We start from the raw sequence: 23,212 nt of genomic DNA, 5'->3' as shown, positions 1-23,212 counted from the left end.
CCCAGAATCTGTGTCGTCTCGACGACATCAGACTACGCTCGATCACATGCTCTACTGCGTGACTTGAGATACTACTGTTACTTGCCTCGTGGCAATCTCACGGTGACGGTTGCGCATGCGCGGTACAGCTGCACATTGACTTCGTATCAGTACAAATAAATCAATCTCGGTATTCCTCCTGTTATCTTGTTCTCTTCTCTTCTTTGTTTTTAAAAGCCAGAATACCAAACGACTAGCCCTTTCCAAGCTATATGCTCCGAGATGGTAGTGCAGCGTACCAAAAATTGATGAGTTAAAAACAATCAACAGGAGACTGAAGAAACATAGTAAATACCTGATCTTTAGGTTAACATCAAAGTACCAGAACTGTTTTACAGGAGTATTATTGCATATCTCAACCCAGACCTATGAAGAATAATGAAGCTTTCCCAAAATCTTGGAAGAGTGGAAAAATAATTTTTTTTTATCAGTTACTGTATACATTTTTTTATCAGACTTGTTTCGTATACCGGAAACAAGTCTTCCGTACGATCATTGAAGACTACAGTTAGATTTGAATATAGTCATCCACTGCATAAAATTTCTTTGGCTGTTAATATAAAGAAAAATGAAATTACTGAAACGCAACAATAAATAAAAAGCACAGTTCAAGGTTTAAAGTTTTATTTTATAATTGGTCCATGTCAACCTGATATTCTTAGCATGCTAAAATTTAATATTTTAAATTGAATTTAACAGAAGTGTTTTACAGAAATCAAAACTGATCAAATACACATACAGACAGCTATACAGCTACGCAGGAAAATACGCACAACTTATATATTGCTGTTAACAAAGATACAGATGCGTAGGTATTGGACTACACATGTATGTGATACGGAATGCCTTTTCTTTCGTAACTTTGTACAAAAACAAGATGAAACGTTGTTGTGAAACTGAATTCAACATTATGTGGCTCCAATTAATCATGAATTGCCATGGGTGTTTATTGAATTTGCAGTACGCAAAACTTTTCGTACGCACTTAGGCAAACAACAACGTATTTTCTTTTTAAAAAAGCACGCACATGACTATGAACGTCAAAACAACAAATGCAATTTTATACTTATTTTAATTTCTGAAAAGGAAACCATTGCTACAACGCTTTCCTTCCTGTATTTGTGGCCTTACTGACTACCAAATTAGAATATCACACCGACTGTATTAATGTAATTTTAGTTTTACAAACTTAGTTTCAGTTCTACCTAAATATCAGGTAATAGCTATATCTCACATCACATATGTAAACATTAGGTAATAACTCCTCCTTTGTTCCTTGAAGAATAAATATTTTTTTTCATAATTAACAGGAACAAAAAGTTCATTAATTCGGTTGTAAACAAAACATCTGGAGCTACTTTAACATTTGAAGCAGTAATTTAAAATAACGCAAGCTATAAGATTTAAAGGATAGAACATCATACCCTTATAATGAAGAGCCTCCATTACTTCAAATGAGACTCAATGAAAATGAAGGAACAAATAAATTGCGAAAGTTATTCTGGTCTTTCGCGCTAAAACAAGAAGAAGAAGAAAAAAGTCTTCAACGTATTCAATTTCGAAAATTCTATTTTGCAATACGTTTCACCAATGCTAAATGTAGCGACAAATGAGTTATTACCACTAGTGGAAACATATTGGTGTAAAATTATTTCAACTTACGTTGAAAATTACGAGAAAACTTGTACTGATGGCGATGATACAAAACACTCAAGTTTTCTTTGAATGTTTCAATAATATTGGTGCCATATTTCAAATTTTCACTTAAATTTCGGGGAAAAAAATCATGTGATGATGATGGTGATTACTTCACCCACAATTTACACGTTTCATTTTTCAGTTAAGTGTTAATTCAAGTGAACGTTTCGAGACAAAACACTGTGCTGTTTTCAACACTTTTTTTTTTAGGTCGTTATGTGTCGTAGTCCTCGTCAACAACCCTCGAGGGATTGCTCTGAGCAACAGCAAGAGGCTTCTGTTCTAAACTTGGATTTGGATGGAGAGCAGATACAGCACTTGCACACACCACTGAGCTAGAAGACACAAAGTTTGCGGCTACTAGAGGATGTGCTACTTGGTCATACGTGGCACTAGATTGGTTTTCTGTGTAGAAATTTGGACTTGGAACGGTTTCACTGCTAGATGGAGTTACAGGTACAGAAACAGGTGGCACACCGGTGTGTTTTGGAACGCTTAATGGTGGGGGTGGAGGATGATAATTCCTTCCATCTACTTCATATGAACCGACGCTACTTCCAACGGTTCTTCCTTTCACATTGTTTTGGAAGGGTGTAGGGTCTCCCTTGAAACTGCAACGAGAACAAAATAAAAATTAGTTTCTTAAATGGATATAAAATAACCTATTTACTATTTATTAGTCACAAAGCTTTACCTTCCATCTTTAATTCCTATAGTAACAATTACCATGAGTGCGGAAACCGAATCCAGAACAAAAGCACAGGAAAATTTATAATCTATATTATTACACGCTATGGCGCGATTATAACTCAAAAGATCAAATTCAATAAAACTTTTCGAATTTCAGTAACAATTACTTGAATTCTCTACAGATAAAAACACAACTTTTCGACCCGCTGTTCGCGTAACTATAATGAGAACAGTAACTTGCCTTTGCTCTACTTTTATTTTGGCATGCACGAAATAATCCAGACTGTCTTAAATGAAACGGAAATATGTTTGTATTAATGATTTTAGTGCTTTTAATTTTTCCTAGTGTCTTCTGGGAAACCACAATATAAAATAAGACTTTCTTCCGACCAAACAAAGAACAATAAATTACACTAAAATAAATAATACGTTCTTCTGAAGACTATTTTTAATGAAAGAAAAGCCAACTTTACTATCTATCTTTCTAAATTATTTTCCGTTTATCTGTATTCTGTCCATTTTACAAGGTGCTTAACTGACATTTTCTTATACCCTCTATTTGTTGTCTTCAGTTAAATGTACTGTAAACAGAGGAATATTCTTTATAAAAATAGGAATTACTAAACTATGTATAGTAATTTTGTGAATAGTTAAACGTCATCTGTATTAGAGAATACATATCAAAGATGTTCTATGACTATTGATATAGATTTGTGGTAAAGTAAGTCGCACGCATTTACTATCTAAAATACAGCATATTCACCATAAAACTACGTGATTATAAAAGTATATTTCCTTATTATTTTAGGCTATCTTGTTAGAATTATTATAACAGCAGAAGGAAAAAATTTAAAAGTTTACATGGTAATGTTGTAGTTTGCGCTAGAACCTCAGTGGCGCTGCAGTAGTGATTGTTTCTACAGTGGCGATCGCAAACAAACGTACCGAGGTAGTGTTATGGTACAGAAATAACGTAAAAAGTGCAACAAAACTTTCTCAATGTTTCCGAATAAGGACCACAAAGCGCAAAATACTTGAAGCGCTATGTTAGATCGCATTGTTGATAACAATATCCTTTTATCGCGCTTAATGATTACAGTTAAGGACATCTTTCATCTGTCGGGAAAAGTAAATCGCCACAATGTATGCATCTTTATATGTAACTTTTACTTGGAAGACTTTGCTTTACCACAGATAGCACAAATGCAGCCGACGATCTTTCAGTAGCATGGTGCTCCATCATTGGAGCCTTCAGGTTGACATTATTTAAATGCCTTACATTTTCCAATTGTTGATTGGCCGCGCCGGACCAATTTCCTGATACACACGTTATCCCGATAATATATATTTGGATTTTTCCTTACGTATGTACGTCGAACAATAGTTGAAAGCATTGTAGAGGAGAAGCCATAAAGGTCTCTGTCACTCAGAAGGGAAAGTACAAAGGTGATACACGAAATTCAGTGAACACTAGAGATAAAATAAGGCCCGTTTTTTATTATATTGGCAACCGTGGGGTTTAGTGGTGTAAAATTCCCAAATTTAAAATAAAAAAAAATTCCATATATATCGTGAACATTATTCATGATTTATTGAATGAAGTTGTCACAATAAGTGTACTCGTGAGAAAAAAAAAAAGTGAAAACAACGAGCGCTTGCACCAACCGCATCTTATGACTGCAACTCTACCATATATGTCATATGTTACTTTATTGTTTTGGGTGAAACAAAAATTAATAGGTGGTTGGTGCTGGTGTACAACGTACCCTGAATTGTATCACGCATATTGAAAGATACTTTGAAATACTGGAGAAGAAATCTAATTATGCACAAGTGACTGAAATTTGATAATGTTATTACACACATGCAATTTAATATCGGATCCCTCCAACATCGCAATGTTTGAAAATCTACATACAAACCACAATCGGAAACCGTACATATCCGAAGGCTGTAACTGATCCGTGAATGCTTTTAGTATCGTCTGCAGTGTCATGGTTATTCTCTGTTGCGTGAGTTCTCGCACATCCCTCTCACAATGGCCCGTCTATGCATTAGCAGAAGCACACTACCGTTCGTTAGGGAAATACAACATTTTGTAGCCACACGCGGAAGTGTTCCTTGGTAAGGTTCCCTGAACGTGATGAGCCAAATATAAGCTTGCAGGATAGAACAACGTTTCTTTGACTCGTGAGACAGCCCCCGCTGGATTCCTGAAGAACAATGAATTAAGGTGAAAGTAACTTACCGCTTGTAGTAACAACTGGCTGAATTGTGTAGCTGTGTTGTAGAACTTACTGATTGCACCGGTCTCCACATGCTTTGATCAACGGAGGGCTAAAGTTTGACCGCTATCCATCTCTAGTTCAAATCTACTCTTGACTCGTTACAGACACGTTCTGCTGTTCTGTTCTGTTATAGACATGTTCTTACCGAGACAGTTGTTTTTGGTTGAACTTCTTACTACCATCTCAGAGAGAATATATTTAGTATTTTTCATTCCTAGACACATACTACTTATACTATTACTCGTATAAAAATTCAAAACTAAGTCTATAGTTTCTTTAGTGATTTTTCCTCCTCCTTTCATTATTACATTCAGAAATTATGTGGGTTTTCTTCCTCAGAAATCATTCCGTGTTTTCGTACAAGTAACGTATTTTTCTCACAAGATATTAATTCATAACAGATTCCTGTGCAGTTTTCTATATTGACCAGCTCTTGGAGGGTACAATCATGACTTCAAATTCTTTCGCTATTTGATATACAACTTCTTATCCTTTCATTTAGAGTGTTCCGTAAGTACTCCATATCTGTCACTGCAATATCATACCTTTTCTTGCTATTTTGTTCCTTCCTTCAGTTCACACTGTGAATGGAAAGATTCATTCAATTTGTGTTCAATCGCACTTGCGAAGTTTTGCACTGTTCAATTTACTTCTAAGTGTTCTTTTCTTATTCCTTAATTCCACGATTTTAAATGGAGATACTCCTATTGTTTCACCTGCTTTGTTTACAAATTATATACCTTCCTGAATGGATGTGAAAAGATTCATCATTGTCACTGTTAGAATCACTTCCACTGCACTTGGACAGTCTTTTATGGTGCAAACTATACACGGATTTTCCTAGTGTAAGTTTTAATGATGTCCACTTTCCACACACATTTCCACAGTCACTGTTCTCAAGTCCATTTTTATCACTTCTTTTGAAGGAGTAAATTAAAAAATGAACTGCTTCCACTGTTTGGTATTCATATTTGTCTGTGATACTACATTCGGAGTGGCGGAAATGTGATACGCTCACCGCTGCTTATCTTTTATTATGTACATTGTATTCTAGTATTATATGCATAGGAATTTCTGGCAATTGCCATTATTGGTAATGTTGACTGTATTGCGATCTTTAAACGTACTGCTGTTGCTATCGTTACCATCTTAAAGGGAATCGTAACCGTCAACGATTCCGTAGGCTCACCTCTGATTAGACATCCTATGATTATGAGAATGATGATACACAGGAATGATGATACATAGGATTTCACTGTGTCCAACTTTGACTGTGTTATTGGTACGACACCATGGTAACGAGATTTGGTCAATTGTCAACGATTCTGTGAATGATATACAATTCGCTTCTTCGATAGTTGGACAGGCAGCTTATTTGGAATGTAAATGGGCTTCATGTACACTTTAGTTTCAAAAGAGATGTTGGTATTTGTCCACATACTTTTTGTAATGATACATGCAAATTGTAATAAGTTCTTCAAGCCCAGCTCTTTTTCTTAAAATAAAACGTTCTGCTTTACTTATATCTGCTGCTGTCCTCGCAACTGAGTGTCCGTAGGAAGCATTTTCACATGTTTCACTGACATAGCAACGTAAAAAGCACTCCATGGTATCTTGTACAGTTCTTAGTAGTAGTACAATGAAGCCTAGCAAACTTCAAGTACCCAGGAACAAACAATGCCACAGGTTCACATCAGACTGACCAGCTTGCTGCAACTTATCTTGTATTGGTTTCCCACAATTTGCATAAGTAAGTATGTCTATGCCTGTCAAGGAATACACATCTAAACAGCATCAATGTGCAAACAATAATACAAATAAGTATCTATACCAATTTTTCACATCCATCACAATACATAAATAAATAAAACCGACACAGATATGGGGTCACGCAGTATTTTAATTTTTTTTTTTTTTTTTCACAGTTGCTATTTTCATATTTAAGGATTTTGAGAGTGTAAATCGTTCATCAGTGCAAACCATAAAATGAAATAGTTTCCGTTTAGAAGTAGTACGAGTATCTAGGAGTAGTACAAAATTTCAAATTTTTTCCTGTTCCCATTTTTCAGAAATTGGATCTTGAAATTTTTCAAAACTTTTGATTATCTGAGTCACAGATAAGCAAGAAAGACCTTTAACTCCAGTTCTATTTTGCCATTTCTGTAAAAACCCTTCTGGCCATAGTTCTTGTGCAGAAAACTCCATTCTGTTATTTCAAGTAATTCTGATTTTACAGGCTTTTGAAATTGGCAAATTTTAGACTTTTGATGGCTACATTCGAGACCATGAAAATCCATTTTACCACCAGTTTTAAGGCAGCAGAAACAGCAACTTTGTATTTTTTTAAATAACCATGCAACAGCCTATTTTCTACATCATACAAAACCCTTATTTTCACGAGCGGCAGTTTAAAAAAAAAAAAAAAAACTACGATGGAGGCAGATAAAAAAAATCTTATCACCTTTCTCAGTACGTCATTAGTAAGGCCAAAAATAAATTAACTTTCCATTTTAGCTAATATTTTACTTTGTTATACGAAATTATTTTCATCAACACAATTTTGATAGAATTAACTGATACATTTTCTGTAAAATTTGTTTTATACTACACACTCTATGTTTGCACTGTTCTTTACACATACACAAATATAACACCATCGGAGGGAACAAATCACAAATATCGTAGTAAGACAACTAACTGAACTTATTACACTGAATGCAAAATCAACATTTCTAATTTTAATTTTATCAAGACGAAAGCAATTTACCTGGGAACTTCCTGTTTAATGAATGGTTTTGTTTCATTTGCGTTCGAGATGGGAATTTGACTCACACCGACAGGAACCTCATCTGATTCCCCACCGACATCTGGTAAAGATTGTACTAGATCTTTCAAAAAATCGAAACGCGCTTCTGAAAGGATACACTGTTTCCTGAAAAATGACAATACACATTAAAACATAACTATGAAGTACTCATGAAATTTCAAACTGTTGCAACCAGTAGTCTATATAACCTATACTCGAATTAAAACCGTAGAAACCTGTATCATCATCTTCATTATACGCAGAGCTGAATAGCCACATGTATATAAGTGTTTACTTTCTTCTTCTTAAAGCTATGCAGAACTTTAATGAATATTTGTGTTGCATTAATTAGTTGACGCAATATTTATACTGACTAAACCATATGAGCGTAATTCCACCAATTACGCTTGCCAACAAGAAAACACTTACTAACAAGGAAAGTACTTGGGCTCGAACGGGTGAATACGAACCAAAAGGAAAGCATGTGTAATGTTAGCAGTCCGGAAGCAGTGTTGTCTGTTTTTTTGCAAGAAGCTGTAAACATCCGCAAAAGCAGGGCAAAGTAGAGCACGTGCCATAATTACAGGCGTTAGTTCCCATAGCTCGCGCTTCATCAAACTTTGCTATGGTGCCCTGCTTGATTGCCACTAACTGTAGTGTACGATTTCCTTTGAACGGAACCGTGTTTTGCCGTTTCTTGTAACACGCATTTAATATTGCTTTTTGTCTTCAGTTTCGGGTATCGCTGCAGGAGTATTTTTATGAATTGAATCTGCGCACATGATAATCCTCGAATATGTTCTCTAGTGAGCATCAGTAAACTGTTTGATCACACTGTCGACATTACACCTTTTCAGCGACGGTTCGTGTTCACTTTGGCTACTTTCATTGTCTCTTGCAGGACTTACAATGTCATACGTTCTCACTTCTTCCTATTCATTTTCTACAGAATCTTCACCACTGCGCTCTAACGTTCGGGGACTTTCGGTTTCTAACTGATTTCCATATTTTTTCAAAATTAATTCTTCCAGAAAGCATGCAAATGTCTCATCTTCCAGACTAATTCCTGCCTAATACCGTACCTTGCTTCGCATTTTCACCCCAACCAATCGCACTACATTCATTGGATTGATCACCACTCTCCTCACCATTTGACGTCTCACTACACATTCAACCTTTCCTCACGGGAAGAACTAGCGTTTGCAGCTTCACTGTTGAAAGTAGTGTAGTGGTAGACATGAGGTGCCCCTGCGTAGCGCCATCTATTGGTGCAATTTTGCACCAACTTGCAGACAAACTGACATCACCTATCGCTTTAGGGATACTAACACTATTCATACTTTTATTTCTGTGCGTATTTTTTCGGTCGAGCTCACGTACTTTCCTTGACGGTCAAATACGCACAAATATGAAAGCATGTTTAATGTTAGCACCCCTGAAGCAAACAGTAATGTCCGTTTTTTCTGCAAGCTGGTGTAAACGTCCACAAGAGCATGTGCATCTGACAGAGAGTCTATAAATTCTGACCCCGGGCCATTTTTGCGGAAACGTTTGCGTGGATGGAAACATCGGCGCACACGTATCCCATTATTATTTCAGGCACACATGTTGAATGTCAACGTATTGCCCCAGGGGCCCTCGAGGGTCCCAAGCAGGGTCAACCTCACAATTTTCAAATGGTAAGTCGGTGAAGTAGTATATCTTTTGAAAGGTATTGTGAAAAGAAACAATCTGCAACAAGTCCCAAGTCTGTATGCGCACCCTATGCAAAATGGTGGTAATAGACTCTTTCATGACAACTGTGTTGATATTTTGACTGTCTACCATTCTGTACAGGGTGAGCGTAGAGACTCGGGACTTGCTTTACCTTGTTTCTTTTCACAATACCTTTCCAATGATATACTACTTGACCCCCCTCCCTTAGCATTTGAAAATTTTGGTTGGACCCTGTTTGGGACCCTTCGGGTGACCCTGGGACACAATTTTTTCATTCAAAAAGTGTGCCTCTAAAAACAATGGGATACGTGTTCGCCTATTTTTCCATTTACTTAACCTACTGTTGCAGAAAATGGCCCGAAGTCAGACAGTATAGACACCCTGTAATTATGGCATGTGCTCTACTTTGCCCTGCTCTTGCGGACGTTTACAGCATCTTGCAGAAAAACGGACATCACTGTTTGCTTCCGGGGTACTAACATTACACTTGCTTTCCTTTTTGTGCGTATTCACCCGTTTGAACCCAAGTACTTTCCTTGTAAGTAGAATTGACTAATACAGATAATCGGCGCAAAAATTACGAATCACATATCACGCCACGAAAACGGGAAACGTGATCAAAACCAGTTTTTCAATGTTATCATTTAAAACCCTAATCCTTTTTCAAAATTATTTCGAATCCAAGAACACAAAAGATCAAATTATTCTTACAGATTCTAAAAGTGTTATGCTTTCTTCACTCAGATGTTGGTCAGTCACCAGCAAAAATGGGTACACACACACACTTTTCATTAGCTTTTGTTAGTAACTTCGGAACGAGATAATTCAGTTTTCTTTGACGTCAGGAGAACGTAATTCTCTTAACAATACTAGAACTACTTCAACTGGTCCATTCAATGAGAAGTTATTGACGAAAGAAAGTATACTCATTTATGTTGATGACTATACTAGTCAAAAGACTTCCATGCTTCTATGAAATACTTCTCTACGGTCCATTATCTACCAAACATCTGAGGAAGTGTGAGAAGCAATTTACAATCTTTCGTATTACTTAAGATAACGAAGACATACAAAAACGAAGCGAAATCTGTAGTATGTCTTCTTGATATCAACATGTTATCTAATAATAGATTTACGGAACATACATACAGAAAAACCACCAATGAATAGAGACTGTCTGCAACCCTTAGCACGATTATTCACATCTCATTGCTGATGTGTCTAGTTTTTGGTTTACGTTCTTAACGCAATTAAAAACGAAAACTACTATTCTTAAAGTGGAACCCGAAAAATTATTCTTGCTGAAACTTTATACTCCTAACAGTGCCAGAACTTGAAGTATGTATAGCATAATGAGATCTGAACTTCCATATCAGCTGCAACACCAACACGAATATCTTTATTCCACTTATAAAAGTTTAACACATCACTATGATTTAATTTTTACGTAAACAAAAAGTGCATTTTAAAACTTTCATTTCTAAATACACTTCTCTATTTTAACCAGGTATACGTATTTACCGTTTATATTGAAATAAAGGTGAATATTATACTTAACAAGCCACTATCAATTAAAAATTATAATAATAATGGTAACAAACAGAATATAAAAACTGCACTTTCATTCTACAATATAAGCTTCACGGTAGTGTTGTCTTCTACACTACCGTTCACAAGAAACTGAACCGAAGCTGCTGAAAGAGAATATGTTTTATGCTTAAGAGCCTGACACTAAAAATAATACAAAAAATTACTTTTTTTTGCTTGTTTATTCGTAAGTGAAAGGAAATATTGAAATGCAACTTATTACAACAGAAAATATGAACCTGAAGAATTTTCGGTGTTACCATCCATAGAAATTACAGTGTTGCCAGAATAACATTTCACCCAAAATCTAAGTTAAGGCAGCGACTAGGGGAACAAACTCAACTGCATTTGATTACGTATCATGTTATTTTGGAATCCTGTAAACTACTTTTTAAATAACATTATTATTTAATTTTAATAACCGTATATTAAAACTATTTTGTTTATTACAAACTAAATACAACTATTATTTAAAAAGTAGTTCACAGGGTACCAAAACATGATATGTAATCAAATGCAGTTGAGTTCGTTCGTCTAGTCGCAGCCTTAACTTAGATTTTGGGGGAATTGTTATTCTGGCAACACTGTAATTTCTATGTATGACAACACTGAAAATTCTTCAGGTTCATATTTTCTGTTGTAGAATAACATTATCTATGACTGTAGTAAGTTACATTTCATTATCTCCTTTCACTTACGAAAAACAAGCAAAAGAAAAATGGTAAATAGTGTATTATTTTTTAGCATTTCAGGCTCTTAAATGACAGATTTACCCTGCAAACAACGACCAATTCATTTTAAAACTACCTTCCATACTTGTGTACACTTCTTGTTCCAATTATTTAAATAAGTCAAATATAAGTATACTCATATCCTGTATTATCTTTTCTATATAAAATAAAATGTTTACTTACATATGAGAAGGACTTAATGTTTTCGCATTTCTTGCACTGGTTATTTCCATTGCTTTTGTCAGCAAAGATTCAACGAAGAGTTCCAATGCTCTAGGTACACAGACAGTTAAGGAAAATTATGTCTGATCAGAAAAATTCAATCATAGTATTAAGCGGTTAACAAAATTCTAGCACTTCATAACACTGCTACAATTTTCAGATAATGGTACTGTTATTAACATATGTCATAGTTCATCCTTGAGTAAAAAATACTACAAACCAAAGCTGGCATCACCTTTTTATTCTAATAAGAACAAATCAGCACCCTGATTTTGCTATCTTGACCAAAATCATACGAGTGGAACGTTTTTTGATTCAAGGCCAATGCAAAATTAGATATGGAGAAAATCAAACTACTTTATATATGTATGTTTAACTATTCAAAATCACTTATATCGAAAATATGAACAAGGCATACCTTATAGGGCTCATACACTGCACTATCAGTTTTAATTGATTAGTCCAACTGAGCTAGAAACTGACTTAACCAATCGTACGATGAACTGAACTGATAGTGTGCGGAGTACCGTCAGTTAATCGAATTCAGTCCTTCAGTTTCATCAGATGTTCTGTGGAGTGCATTTCTAAGTTCCTTGAAATACCAAAGCTTTGAAGATACACTTCCTCACCTCCAGTCCCTGATTCCTTGGATTTGTTCGCTTTCCGCACTTCCTAAATGCCGACCTAGGTTGTTTATTATTTTAATAACAGTATCGCGTGTTATCTGAGGTTCTAACTCTTTTAATTTTGTAAGTAACACATCATACGCTTCCCCTCTTTTACACCGATTCGCATAATGCACATGTTGCATGTCCCAAAGTTGAGATGAGCATGATCGGCTTCAATAAAAGCCAACAATGTCTCAATTTTACTAGCTGCTGTGATGACAGAACCTGAACTGAGACAACTGTGTGTTTCCTTCAGTTAATAGCACGGTTATCGTAGAAAAAGACGGTTCGTTTGTTCAGTCCAAAATAACCGTTCTTCAATGCAAATAACCGCATGAAGAATTGACTAAACTGAACAAATTACTTCAGTTCGCCGTTTCTCCATCAGTTCTGACGTCACGATCAGGTTTTTCTTCAGTTAAACTGGTAGTGTATGGGCTAACTAAATCAATGTTTGTGTCAATTTTTTTATGCAAAAGTATATAAATTCAACGCAAAAATTAAAGCTGCGACATATAATAATGAAAAAGGTAAATCTAAGTGACTACAACAACTAAATGTAACAATAAGCCCACGCATTCACATCTCCCCCAAAAATGAAAGTAGTATCTATATGCAACCTAGTTAACCACGAAACAATCAACGCATAAGTTTTCGCACCATCCACATTTAATCTAAATCGATATTTGCTACTGGAGAAGCACAAATTATTTCTCTTTCTTTGAACTTCAATAAAAATTCTTTTTCGTCATTTCTAAACTGGCATTGTTACCGTAAGTTTTAATTTGCACGCCCAAATTTCCATAAGCCAACTCACGTACTACAATATCACACGCACGCAATATCTAGCTATATATATATATATATATATATATATATATATATATATATATATATATATATATTAGTTTCTATTTTTTCATCTTCAATTCAAATAAGAATACATAATTAACTCAAAGATTTTCTTATTACTCTACACCCATTCAGTTTCTCAATGCTGGCAGATTATACAATTAAATCATCTGCTAGAGATCTATCGTGGATGTATGCTTAACGTTCGTACCTTCGACGCGGGAGACCTGGATTCAATTCCTGGGGAAGTTCATATGGTTTGGATCCCAAATGAAGATGTAGGTCTATGTCTTATACAGGGTGTTTCAAAATAACACCGACAACGTTTGAGAGGGAATTCTTGACACCAAGATAAGACGAAAAGTACAGAGCAACGTGGGTGCACAAATGCTTCCTTTCGCAGTTATAGGCTGCCGAAAACATGAAAAAATGAACTTTAAAGGTCCATAGCTCCAAAACTGTCGGATCTACCGTAGTCAGGTCACGATTTCACGTAGGAACTAATAATATGTGCGCTATCCAAAAACACATGTTCCAGAATCCTAAGGTACTCATACAACAATTTTTATAAAGGAAGTATGGCTATGGGCATATAATGTGAAGTACCAATTACTCCTATAAAAATTGTTGCGGAGTACCTTAAAACTCCGAAAGGAAGCATTTGTGCGCCCAGGTTGGTCTATACTTTTTATCTTATCTTGGCGTCAGGAATCACCTCCCAAACGTTGTTGTTGTTTTGAAACATCCTGTATAGCCTAGGTGCTAAAAGGGACGCTACACTTCAAATCAACTAACCAATTAAATAATCTGGCCTACGTCGATCTGACCATAGATGCATTTGTGTTTAAGGAACTAAACTTATGATATGACTTGAAGATTTTTTTTGGGGGGGGGGGGGGACACAGCATTGCTTAAACATGTAGCATGAGTGTTCATTACCATCAACATCATTGATGTCTGCGACTATTGGCAGGTCACTCCTCGCAAATGACAAGCTTCCATGCACCACAGTCTTCAGCTAACTTCTTCATCTTCATGTACGATTTCTCGGTTTTGATACCAACCATCAACTGTAGAACCTTCCGTCTCTTCTTTTTCCTGCCACCATACCTTCTAGCATGTCCCTCATTATACAATACTTTTCAGCCAATGTACCAACCAGTTCTTCTTCTTCTTTTCAATTACATCTAAAATTTATATTTTCTTCCGCACTATCTCTAACTCATTTTCATTCGTTTTCAGTTGGACCCAGCTAATTCTCTCCAATCTTTTGCACATCGACATTTCGGAACCCTCCAGTTCTTTTTCACTATTTTTGTGCAATGACCACGTGTCTGCCAATATAGAGTGGAAACATGAAAGATCTTGAGAGTCTTTTTCTCAAGTTAAAAAGGTGAAAAATTAAGATGTAAGAACAATATATTGGAATTGAAATTTCATTGTCTTTATATTGATATGACAAATAAAAAAAAAGTTAAATTCAAGAACAAACTAGAAAATTTATTGCATTTAACCAAAACATCTACCAATTTAACTTCCTTTAAATGTCAAATTTGTATCTTGTTCATTATACGAGGGCCGTTCGGAAAGTAACCTCCGATTGGTTAAAAAAAAGGAAACACCAAGGTAAGTAAGAACAATTTACTATATACATCTGAAAACTACTTATTTCATCTATGTTTCAACATAGTTTCCAAAAACATCCAAGCATTTATCATATCTCTGTACTAGCTTAGAAATTTCATCAGCATAAAAATCTCCCATCTGTGCCTTGAGCCAGCCTGTGACCACATCTTCCAGCTCCTCATCGTCATCGCACACAGTACAGCCTGTAGCCTAACCTCTGTGTAACTACGTTATGTAACACAATTTCTACAAATTTGTGGAAATTCATCGGAAAGCTTTAAGATTGTGAAACGTCGATTTTCACGAACTTTTCTCTAAATTTTCTGAACGAGTTCATCAGTGACCACTGATGGCCTGCCACTCCTCTTTTCGTCACGAATGTTTGTTTGTCTACTTTTAAATGAACGAACCCATTCACGAAAAACTGCTTCACTCATCACACTTGGTCCATACACGGCACAAAGTTCCCGATGAACAGCTGCTCGCACCTCGCACTTAGCGGGGTTTTCTATTGCAGCACACATTTTGAGAAGCTACAAAATTGGAACAAGTGATCAGACAATCTTCACACTACCACAACTGGATGCAGACTGATCTACCGCGCCCATCTAAGCAAAGATGGTAGCATTGGCCTCAGTACTTCACGCACAGTGGCCAATCGGAGGTTACTTTCCGAACACGCTTCCTAGTTTTGGAAATATTCCACAGTATTAATAAAACAAGACTGACCAAAGCACCAAATATACACATAATATTATTTGTGTAACAACATCGCCTTCATCAGACACATTATGAAGAATCAATACAAGAATAAATTACACTTTACATTTTGCGCCTAATTTAAAAAAAAAAAAAAAAAATGTTGTACAGATACTTTTAAGGGAAGTAAAAAGTGAAGGGAAAACTTGATTGGCTCTGGGAAGTGTGGGTGAGGAGTTCTTTCACTTTCTGTTATTCTTGAATAGATTTTTCATAACGTGTCTCATGAAGGCGTGCTGTATGGTCAGAACAACTGTTAGACAAATATTAATATGTGTACATTTGGTATTGTGGTCAGTTTTGTTTTATTAATACTGTTAATGTCAGATCTTTTAAAGACAAGACAAGTATTAAATATTTCTTAAAAAGAAAGCGAGATAAGTTATATAACTCTCCATTAAATCATTAAACTTAAGAATCTTATTTGGACAACGAATGTATTTTGATTAGGTCATGAAATGCATTACCATCCTCATTATTTTTCTTTTCATTTTAGTTATTTATTTTTTAAATACTCCTTTTTCTGTACAAATTCGTGAATTTCAAAGTCACTGCATCCAAAATAAAAGTTTACTTCCTTGAAATCTCAGGAAAATTTTCCCATGCATGCAGCACACATTGACTATTAAAACAACAACAACAACAACAACAACAACAATAATAATAATAATAATAATAATAATAATAATAATAATAATAATAATAATAATAATAATAATAAACACCGCATGTAAGCGCTCTACCACTACCCTTCTGTGTTTATTAGATATATTGTGACTGCTGGTAACAACCCTTATTCATTACTTCTCGTTTTCTTTATTTTATATGAATTAAATGTAACTGTATCTGAGCTATTTTGCTGAAAAACTCTTAAACTGCAACATATCCATTGTAAAGTTATGTTCATTACTCTACTTGCAAGTACTTTTAATATCTTACATATAAACAGGCCAATAGAAACGCGTACATACTTTCGCTTGCTGTATGAAATGCACGGACTAATGCAAGCTATCAATACATTTACATTTTAAAACCTTCATTTTAAGAATTTATATTGAAAGGATATAAATAATCACAGGTACAGCTTGGGCAACTTTTCCCACCTCTTCATCAGTCTGCATTATCTTCTTGATGCGACCCTAGAAAATAAAAACAGGTATTACAATATGGACGTTTCTTACTAGATTTTCTGACAAATATTACGACAAACGCAAACAATATTTCATTGCTTTCAATTGAAATACATGTGCTAATTATGGCAACTCGAATATAAATCTTTAACCACAGATCAATATCCGTAAGAAATAGCAGATGTACTGTAGCTTGCTAATATCCACAGAAATTGAAAAAGGAAATGGTGTAGGGTGAGGCAATAACCGACAAAATCAATATGCAGTAATGAATGAAGAAGCCTAAAGCAGGAGAAACCAGTGTCAAAGGCAATGGCAATCAACTTTGGACATAGAAGTAAATCTTGTAAGACTTGAACTGATTCGTCCAGTTAAATGAATAAAGGCCTGAGACCTCGCTGTAGAATCCAATTGTTATTATATTGTTATATATAAGATTATTTATTAGTGATTTAGGGTGTCATGGTATCCCTCGGCAGCTGACATTTGGTTTATAGGAGAGATGGGTAGATATAAACCAAAGCATAATAATTTACGAGGAACAACTTAATCTTTGCATAGCTGGGCGATGGATATTGCCGGAGCACAGCTACTGGTAAGGAGCAGTAGCTCCACTAAGTCGCATACGAGCTCGATAGACCTTACATTCGGAGACTTTGAAGTCAGAGTAGAAGTCGTACACAGAGTATGGCACGCTGCGCTGCCCGGTGATACGAGGCGTTCGTTATCATGCTGTGAGTCCCACAAAATGTCCAGGTAAAGTTGGAAGAAAGGGTTGAAGTCACGAACATACAAGTGGCACTTCTCTAGGTGAACACAGAGGGTGTGTAGCTTATTACCTGCCCTCTCAACACGAGAATGTCATGTGTCAGTCTTGTATGGAGGTGTAGAATCTCCGCTCATCTCAAAGTCTACGGACACGCAGATGTTCATCATTTTGTCCGGTACAGAAACGATTCATATCCCTAAATACCAATGAACTTCATTCGTCTTGCCACTGCAGTCTATCACGACCATTTTTGCTTACTATTTTTTAAACACGTCTACATGGGAAGGTCTCGGATGCGATTCCAAAAGTATTCATTCTTTTTAAACAAATAATATACAAATTAATATGCGTTTGAGGTTATGTGGCATAGTATACATACTAAATCGTCGAATAATGTTAGAATAGCCAGAGAAACCTCATGATGGTGCTATGTCATGGAACCATACATGCATATATTATTTTGCGTCTCTTACCGTTTTGTAAATTTATGTACAAATTTATGCCCTGATTTTCCTTAATTTCATTTAGAAGTTATCAAAATTCTTCCGTGTCACGAGAAGTATATGGAGTGTGTGATATAACAACATTTAAATCTTATTTATTATTGGCGTATATTGTGTAATGACTTGCATATCTTTAAACGTTGATCTTTATTCTGTTCGTACACGGGCCGCGATGGTTCAGTGGTAGAGCGTTCACCTCTGGTGTGGACCCCGTTTGATCCCAAACTGCGCCAGGTGGGCTTTGAGGTGGACAAAACACCATGTGCGTGGGTTTTCTCGGGGTTCTCCTGTTTCTTCCTACTACCATCATTCCACCATTTCAATCATTCTCATTTTCACCGCAGTCTAGCTGCTATAATCGTGGGATGTTAAACTGAAATATTTATATTATGCCCGTACAGTTATTTTATCAATTTATAACTTTTATACTATGAATCCTGTTACATTAAACTAGGTTTGATATATAAGACTTGGATGAACCAGTGTTGAATGTAGAAAAAAAATTTCGTCTCGTCTCGAATTTGAAGATGTAGGCCTACTTCTCGTTTCGTAGGAAACACTAATTATTTTTCAAAATCAAATTCTTCATATAGTACACTTTGCATACTCAAGAACCTGTTTGGTTCTTATCTTTCTTAAATAATCTAAAAATTTAATACATGAAATGGGGATATGGAAATACTCTATGTAAGTGTTGCTTGGGGAAATAGTAATTATGATTAAGCACAATGTTCATTAAATTTGGATTACAACCACTGGAACACATTTTTAGAGGGTGTTTCAAAACAACACCGACAACGTTCGGAGATGATTCCTTACACCAAGATAAGATAAAAAGTATAGACCAACCTGGGTGAACAAATGCTTCCTTTCGGAGTTACAGGCTGCCAAGAACTTTAATGGTCAATAGCTCCAAACTATAGGACCTACCGTAGTCGGGTCAATTCTTCACTGAGGAACTAATATGTCGCTATCCAAAAACACATGTTTCAGAATCCTAAGGTACTCACACAACAATTTTTATAAAGGGAGTATGGCTATGGGCATATAATTTGAAGTACTTACCAACTATCTCAATAAAACTGATAGTTGCAGTACCGCAGGATTCTGAAACTTGGATATTTGGATAGGGCACATACTAGTTCTTAAGTAAAGTCTTGACCCTACTACGGTAGTTCCCACAGTTTTGGAGCTATGGACCTTTAAAGTTCATTTTTTCATGTGTTCGGCAGCTTATAATTCCGAAAGGAAGCATTTGTGCACCCAGGTTGGTCTATACTTTTTGTTTTATCTTGGTGTCAGGAATCATCTCCCAAACGTTGTAGGTGTTGTTTTGAAACACCCTATACAAGTCCCCACCTAATTTTACAAAATAATTAACTTACCAACATATCTGTAGCTAAAAATATACACCTGTAATTCTTGCAAATAAAAAGATTAAACGAAAGGTGTTATAAAAACCGGATGGTTAGTAATACTATTTGTAACAAAGTGAGGAGTCACGAAGACAAACAGAGCGTGGTAAAGAACTTGCTGCAGCAGACAGATGATATAAAAGAGCATACAACAGAGTTTGTGTGCATTTCCTATTAGTGTCTGCATATGAGAAAAAAAAATCAACCGGCATATAGTAGGCTGAGCCCCCACTGAGAATTTCAAACTTTCTTGAAATTGTGGGTTGTAAACTGTAACATCCTCCACACATTGAAATTAGGAGGCTTTAAATTTAATGACCCATACAGAATCGGACACATAAGAATCTTTGATATTATAGATAGATATAGTTACTAAAATATCTTTTTGATACTTTGATTGATACTATAACTAATTATTTAAAATTTCCAAAATTACTCAACTATACGGCCTCGCCCAAAGACGTAATCAATAACTAATATTCACGGCCGAAACACTGTCGCGTAAAGTCCTCCGGGCCAAAAATTCGCAATAACTCTTAAGTTCACGCAGAATGTTCAATATATATAGCTATAGGTATATAGATATAAGTGCGTGCGATTTCGCCATGCTAAGCTATGAACGGTCACTGTAAAATCCTGAACACTGATATACTAAATATAATGCTTCGTTTTAGGTACCTTGATATACCCAGTACAGGATAGCGACAAAAATCATGGGAAAGAATTCTCTGACTTTTCTCAGTTTTCCGGAACATCTTTTTTTTTCAAATTTTCTCTGATATGGAATTAACCATACAAATTTTACCATGTTGGCAGAACGAAAACCAAGAAAACGTGACAATGCTGATACAGAAGTAATATACTTTTCCCTAGTCAACTAGAAATATGAATAATACAAAACCAAATACAACTTATTTTATTAAGAAATTACAGAACATTTATCTACTAAAAATTCCTGCATCAGGCAAGAAATTACATATGTTTCTTGATACAAGTTACATGATGAAAGTTTCGTTATATACGATAGTTATTCATAAATTTTACGCCTAACCAAGGAATATTAGAATATTGTCCGTTTCAAAACATAAGAGCCTTGTCTCACACAGCTACCAAAAGGGCAACCCAACCCCTGTTAGGACAGTAGTTGGTGGATGTTGCCAGATGTCCGATGTCATTAGATAGAAGAAACAAAAAAGAAAGAAAAAAAAATCAAGTGAGGAATAAAGACATAATGTTATTACTTTTTAAGATAAATTAAATAAAAGGAATCTGGAGAAAACGGGACGTTTAATAACCTTTTACTCCTTCTAATCGAGGATCTCCTATTTTCTTAGATTTATGACCTGTTGACAAGGGTCAGAGGCGTGGGTGGTGTTCTGTGGATTTCCAGTAATCGAGGCTTTCTTGTTTTGAAACCTAGTATAATACTTTTAGGCCGTACTTATTGAACTTTACTATGATGTAATATCAAATTTTGTACTAATATCGACTTTTTATTATGTTGTACAGGTCCATAAAGACAGAAGAGTCAACAAAGTGTGACCAAATGGAGAAATTGAAAGCGAACTGTTATTGAATATCTGCACAAGAAAGGTTAGAAAGGCCAAGTTAGAAAGGAGATCCACGCCCGACATGTAGTTGCTGCTTTAGGTGATAGTGGCCCTTCACATGCCACAGTGAAGAAACGGGCAGCAGAACTTCCATTGAAGATGACACTCGATCCGGAAGGCCCGTGGAAGCACTAACTCAGGAGAACATTAACAAAGTGCACGAAACCATCATGAATCATCGGCGAATGACCTTTGGGCAGATTGATGAGACAGTGAACATATCTACTGCAAGCGTTGACCGACTTATGACTAGCATCTGGGAATGAAGGTTTCCGCGAGATGGCTGCCAAAACTTTTGACATCTAATCAAAAGCTCATTAAACGCTACATTTCAAGGGACAATATTCATATCTTATGGACAAATCCAGATGTCATTCGCACTCGATTCATAACAGTTGTAGATGAAACCTGGGTCCACCATTACCAACCAGTAAAAAGTTCCAAGCAATGGAAACACCCTTTATAAAAAGGCTAAGTCAGTGCCCTCAGCTAGAAAAGTAATGATTACAGTTTTCTGGGATTCGGAAGGGATAGTGATGATGGATTATCTTCCAAAGGGGCGAACAGTAACTAGGGAGTACTATGCAGGTCTTCCACGACAGCTGCCTGGTAATATTCGGTAGAAGCGTCGTGGGAAACTGACACAAGGTGTGCTTGTCTATCAAGACAATGCCTCTAGCCACAAGTCAGTCAGCACAATTGCAGCAATTCACGACTGCCACCATGGATTGGCCCCTACCCACCTTCATCACCTGATTTGGTACCTTCCGATTTGGGATATGTTATCCTGAGACACTAATCGAAACTGGTGGATATACGTACATTCCTTTTAAATAATCTTGGCAAGCCATCCTGCTTTAGATGACCATATTCTGCCAACCGTTCGTAGAAAATTCACAATTAGAAATAAATAAATAAAATAAAAAGAAAGAAAAAACCTCCACACCTGTTTGATTTAATCCTAACTGTAAATAAGAAAAATGAAATGAAATCTTTAAGTTTTACGTCCCACGGTTATGCCGGTTAGGCTAAAGGAGACGGTGATAATGAGAGATGAGTGAAATGGTGGAATGAAGAAAGTGGGAGGAAACGGGAGAACCCCGAGAAAACCCACGAGCGCGGTGTTTGTCCACCACAAAGTTCACTTGGCGGGGGCTGGGATCGAACCCGGGACCCCAAGCACCAGAGGTGAACGCTCTACCACTGAGCCACCGCGCCCCCCAACTGTAAATAAGAGTTCAGCGCTTTTCAAAGAGAAGTGAGTGGCCAAGTTCTTCTTCTTATTATTTAAACAAGATTGTTTTTGTCTTCTTAACTTCAAACTCGGTAAAAATGATATTTATTTTCCTGTCTTCAGCTTCTTCTCGCTTTTTTTTCCCTTTTCTTCCTCTCATTGTTGGTTTATTGCTTCTGCAAAACGAGTACGAGCATTTGGGGCATAATGAATCGTGGATTTGCTTATGGATAGTTTCTCAAGCCATCAGAAGAAACTAGTGAATCGAACAGGCCTGTGTGCTACTAAAGTTTGTCCTTTTAAATTATCTGCTACATATTCCACATTGATTGAAAATCCTCTTTCTAAATTTGAATATTCATGAGAGAAATTCAAGATCTTTTAAACATCTTTAAAATCATTGTACTCTGAAGTATCCAAATATTTTGGCCAAAAGTCATCCAAACACTGTGCAGTTCTAGAATACTGACTCATAATTGTGTTGGAATCCGGATTCTAACGAAACTCTTCGAACTAAGTCACAACTTGACAAGGTTTGAAAAAACCCGGGTATTTTTGAAAAAACATCCCACCTGGGCCCTTATGGGTTTTTTCGGGTTTAATTGGATTTTATCGAAATATTTCAATGTCTTTGGGGTAAAAGTATTAAAATGTGATTTACATTTCAAGATTGTCATTGTTGCAACTTGCAACAATTTTCTATTCACTGCAGTTTTAAAAAAATAGCCACCATTTTGAAATTTGACATTCGATCACCGACAAAATCTATACATCAAATTTAGAATGTCTCCTGATTCTACCCTCAAAATTTCAAGTCTAAAAATTGCTCCCTGTAGCGTGGATACCCAATGTTTTTAAAAAATGGCTGC

General features: G+C 36.0%; 1 protein-coding gene across 1 annotated transcript in view; it reads right to left on the bottom strand.

Moving 5' to 3' along the window:
* Positions 1-646: 646 nt before the first annotated feature.
* NC2alpha (negative cofactor 2 alpha) overlaps positions 647-23,212 on the bottom strand; it is a 31,208-nt gene continuing 8,642 nt past the window's right edge. The window contains exons 2-5 of the mRNA XM_081725918.1: positions 16,749-16,821; positions 11,739-11,832; positions 7,483-7,647; positions 647-2,348 (exon numbers count right to left, since the gene is read on the bottom strand). Coding sequence (XP_081582044.1) covers positions 1,952-2,348; positions 7,483-7,647; positions 11,739-11,832; positions 16,749-16,821 — 729 coding nt within the window. The 3' untranslated portion in view covers positions 647-1,951. The remainder of the gene's footprint in view (positions 2,349-7,482; positions 7,648-11,738; positions 11,833-16,748; positions 16,822-23,212) is intronic.

This window comes from Thermobia domestica, chromosome 9, assembly GCF_964235325.1.
Source record: "Thermobia domestica chromosome 9, izTheDome1.hap1.1, whole genome shotgun sequence".
In the NCBI taxonomy this organism is placed as follows: domain Eukaryota; kingdom Metazoa; phylum Arthropoda; class Insecta; order Zygentoma; family Lepismatidae; genus Thermobia; species Thermobia domestica.
This window is presented reverse-complemented; position numbering and strand designations above follow the sequence as displayed.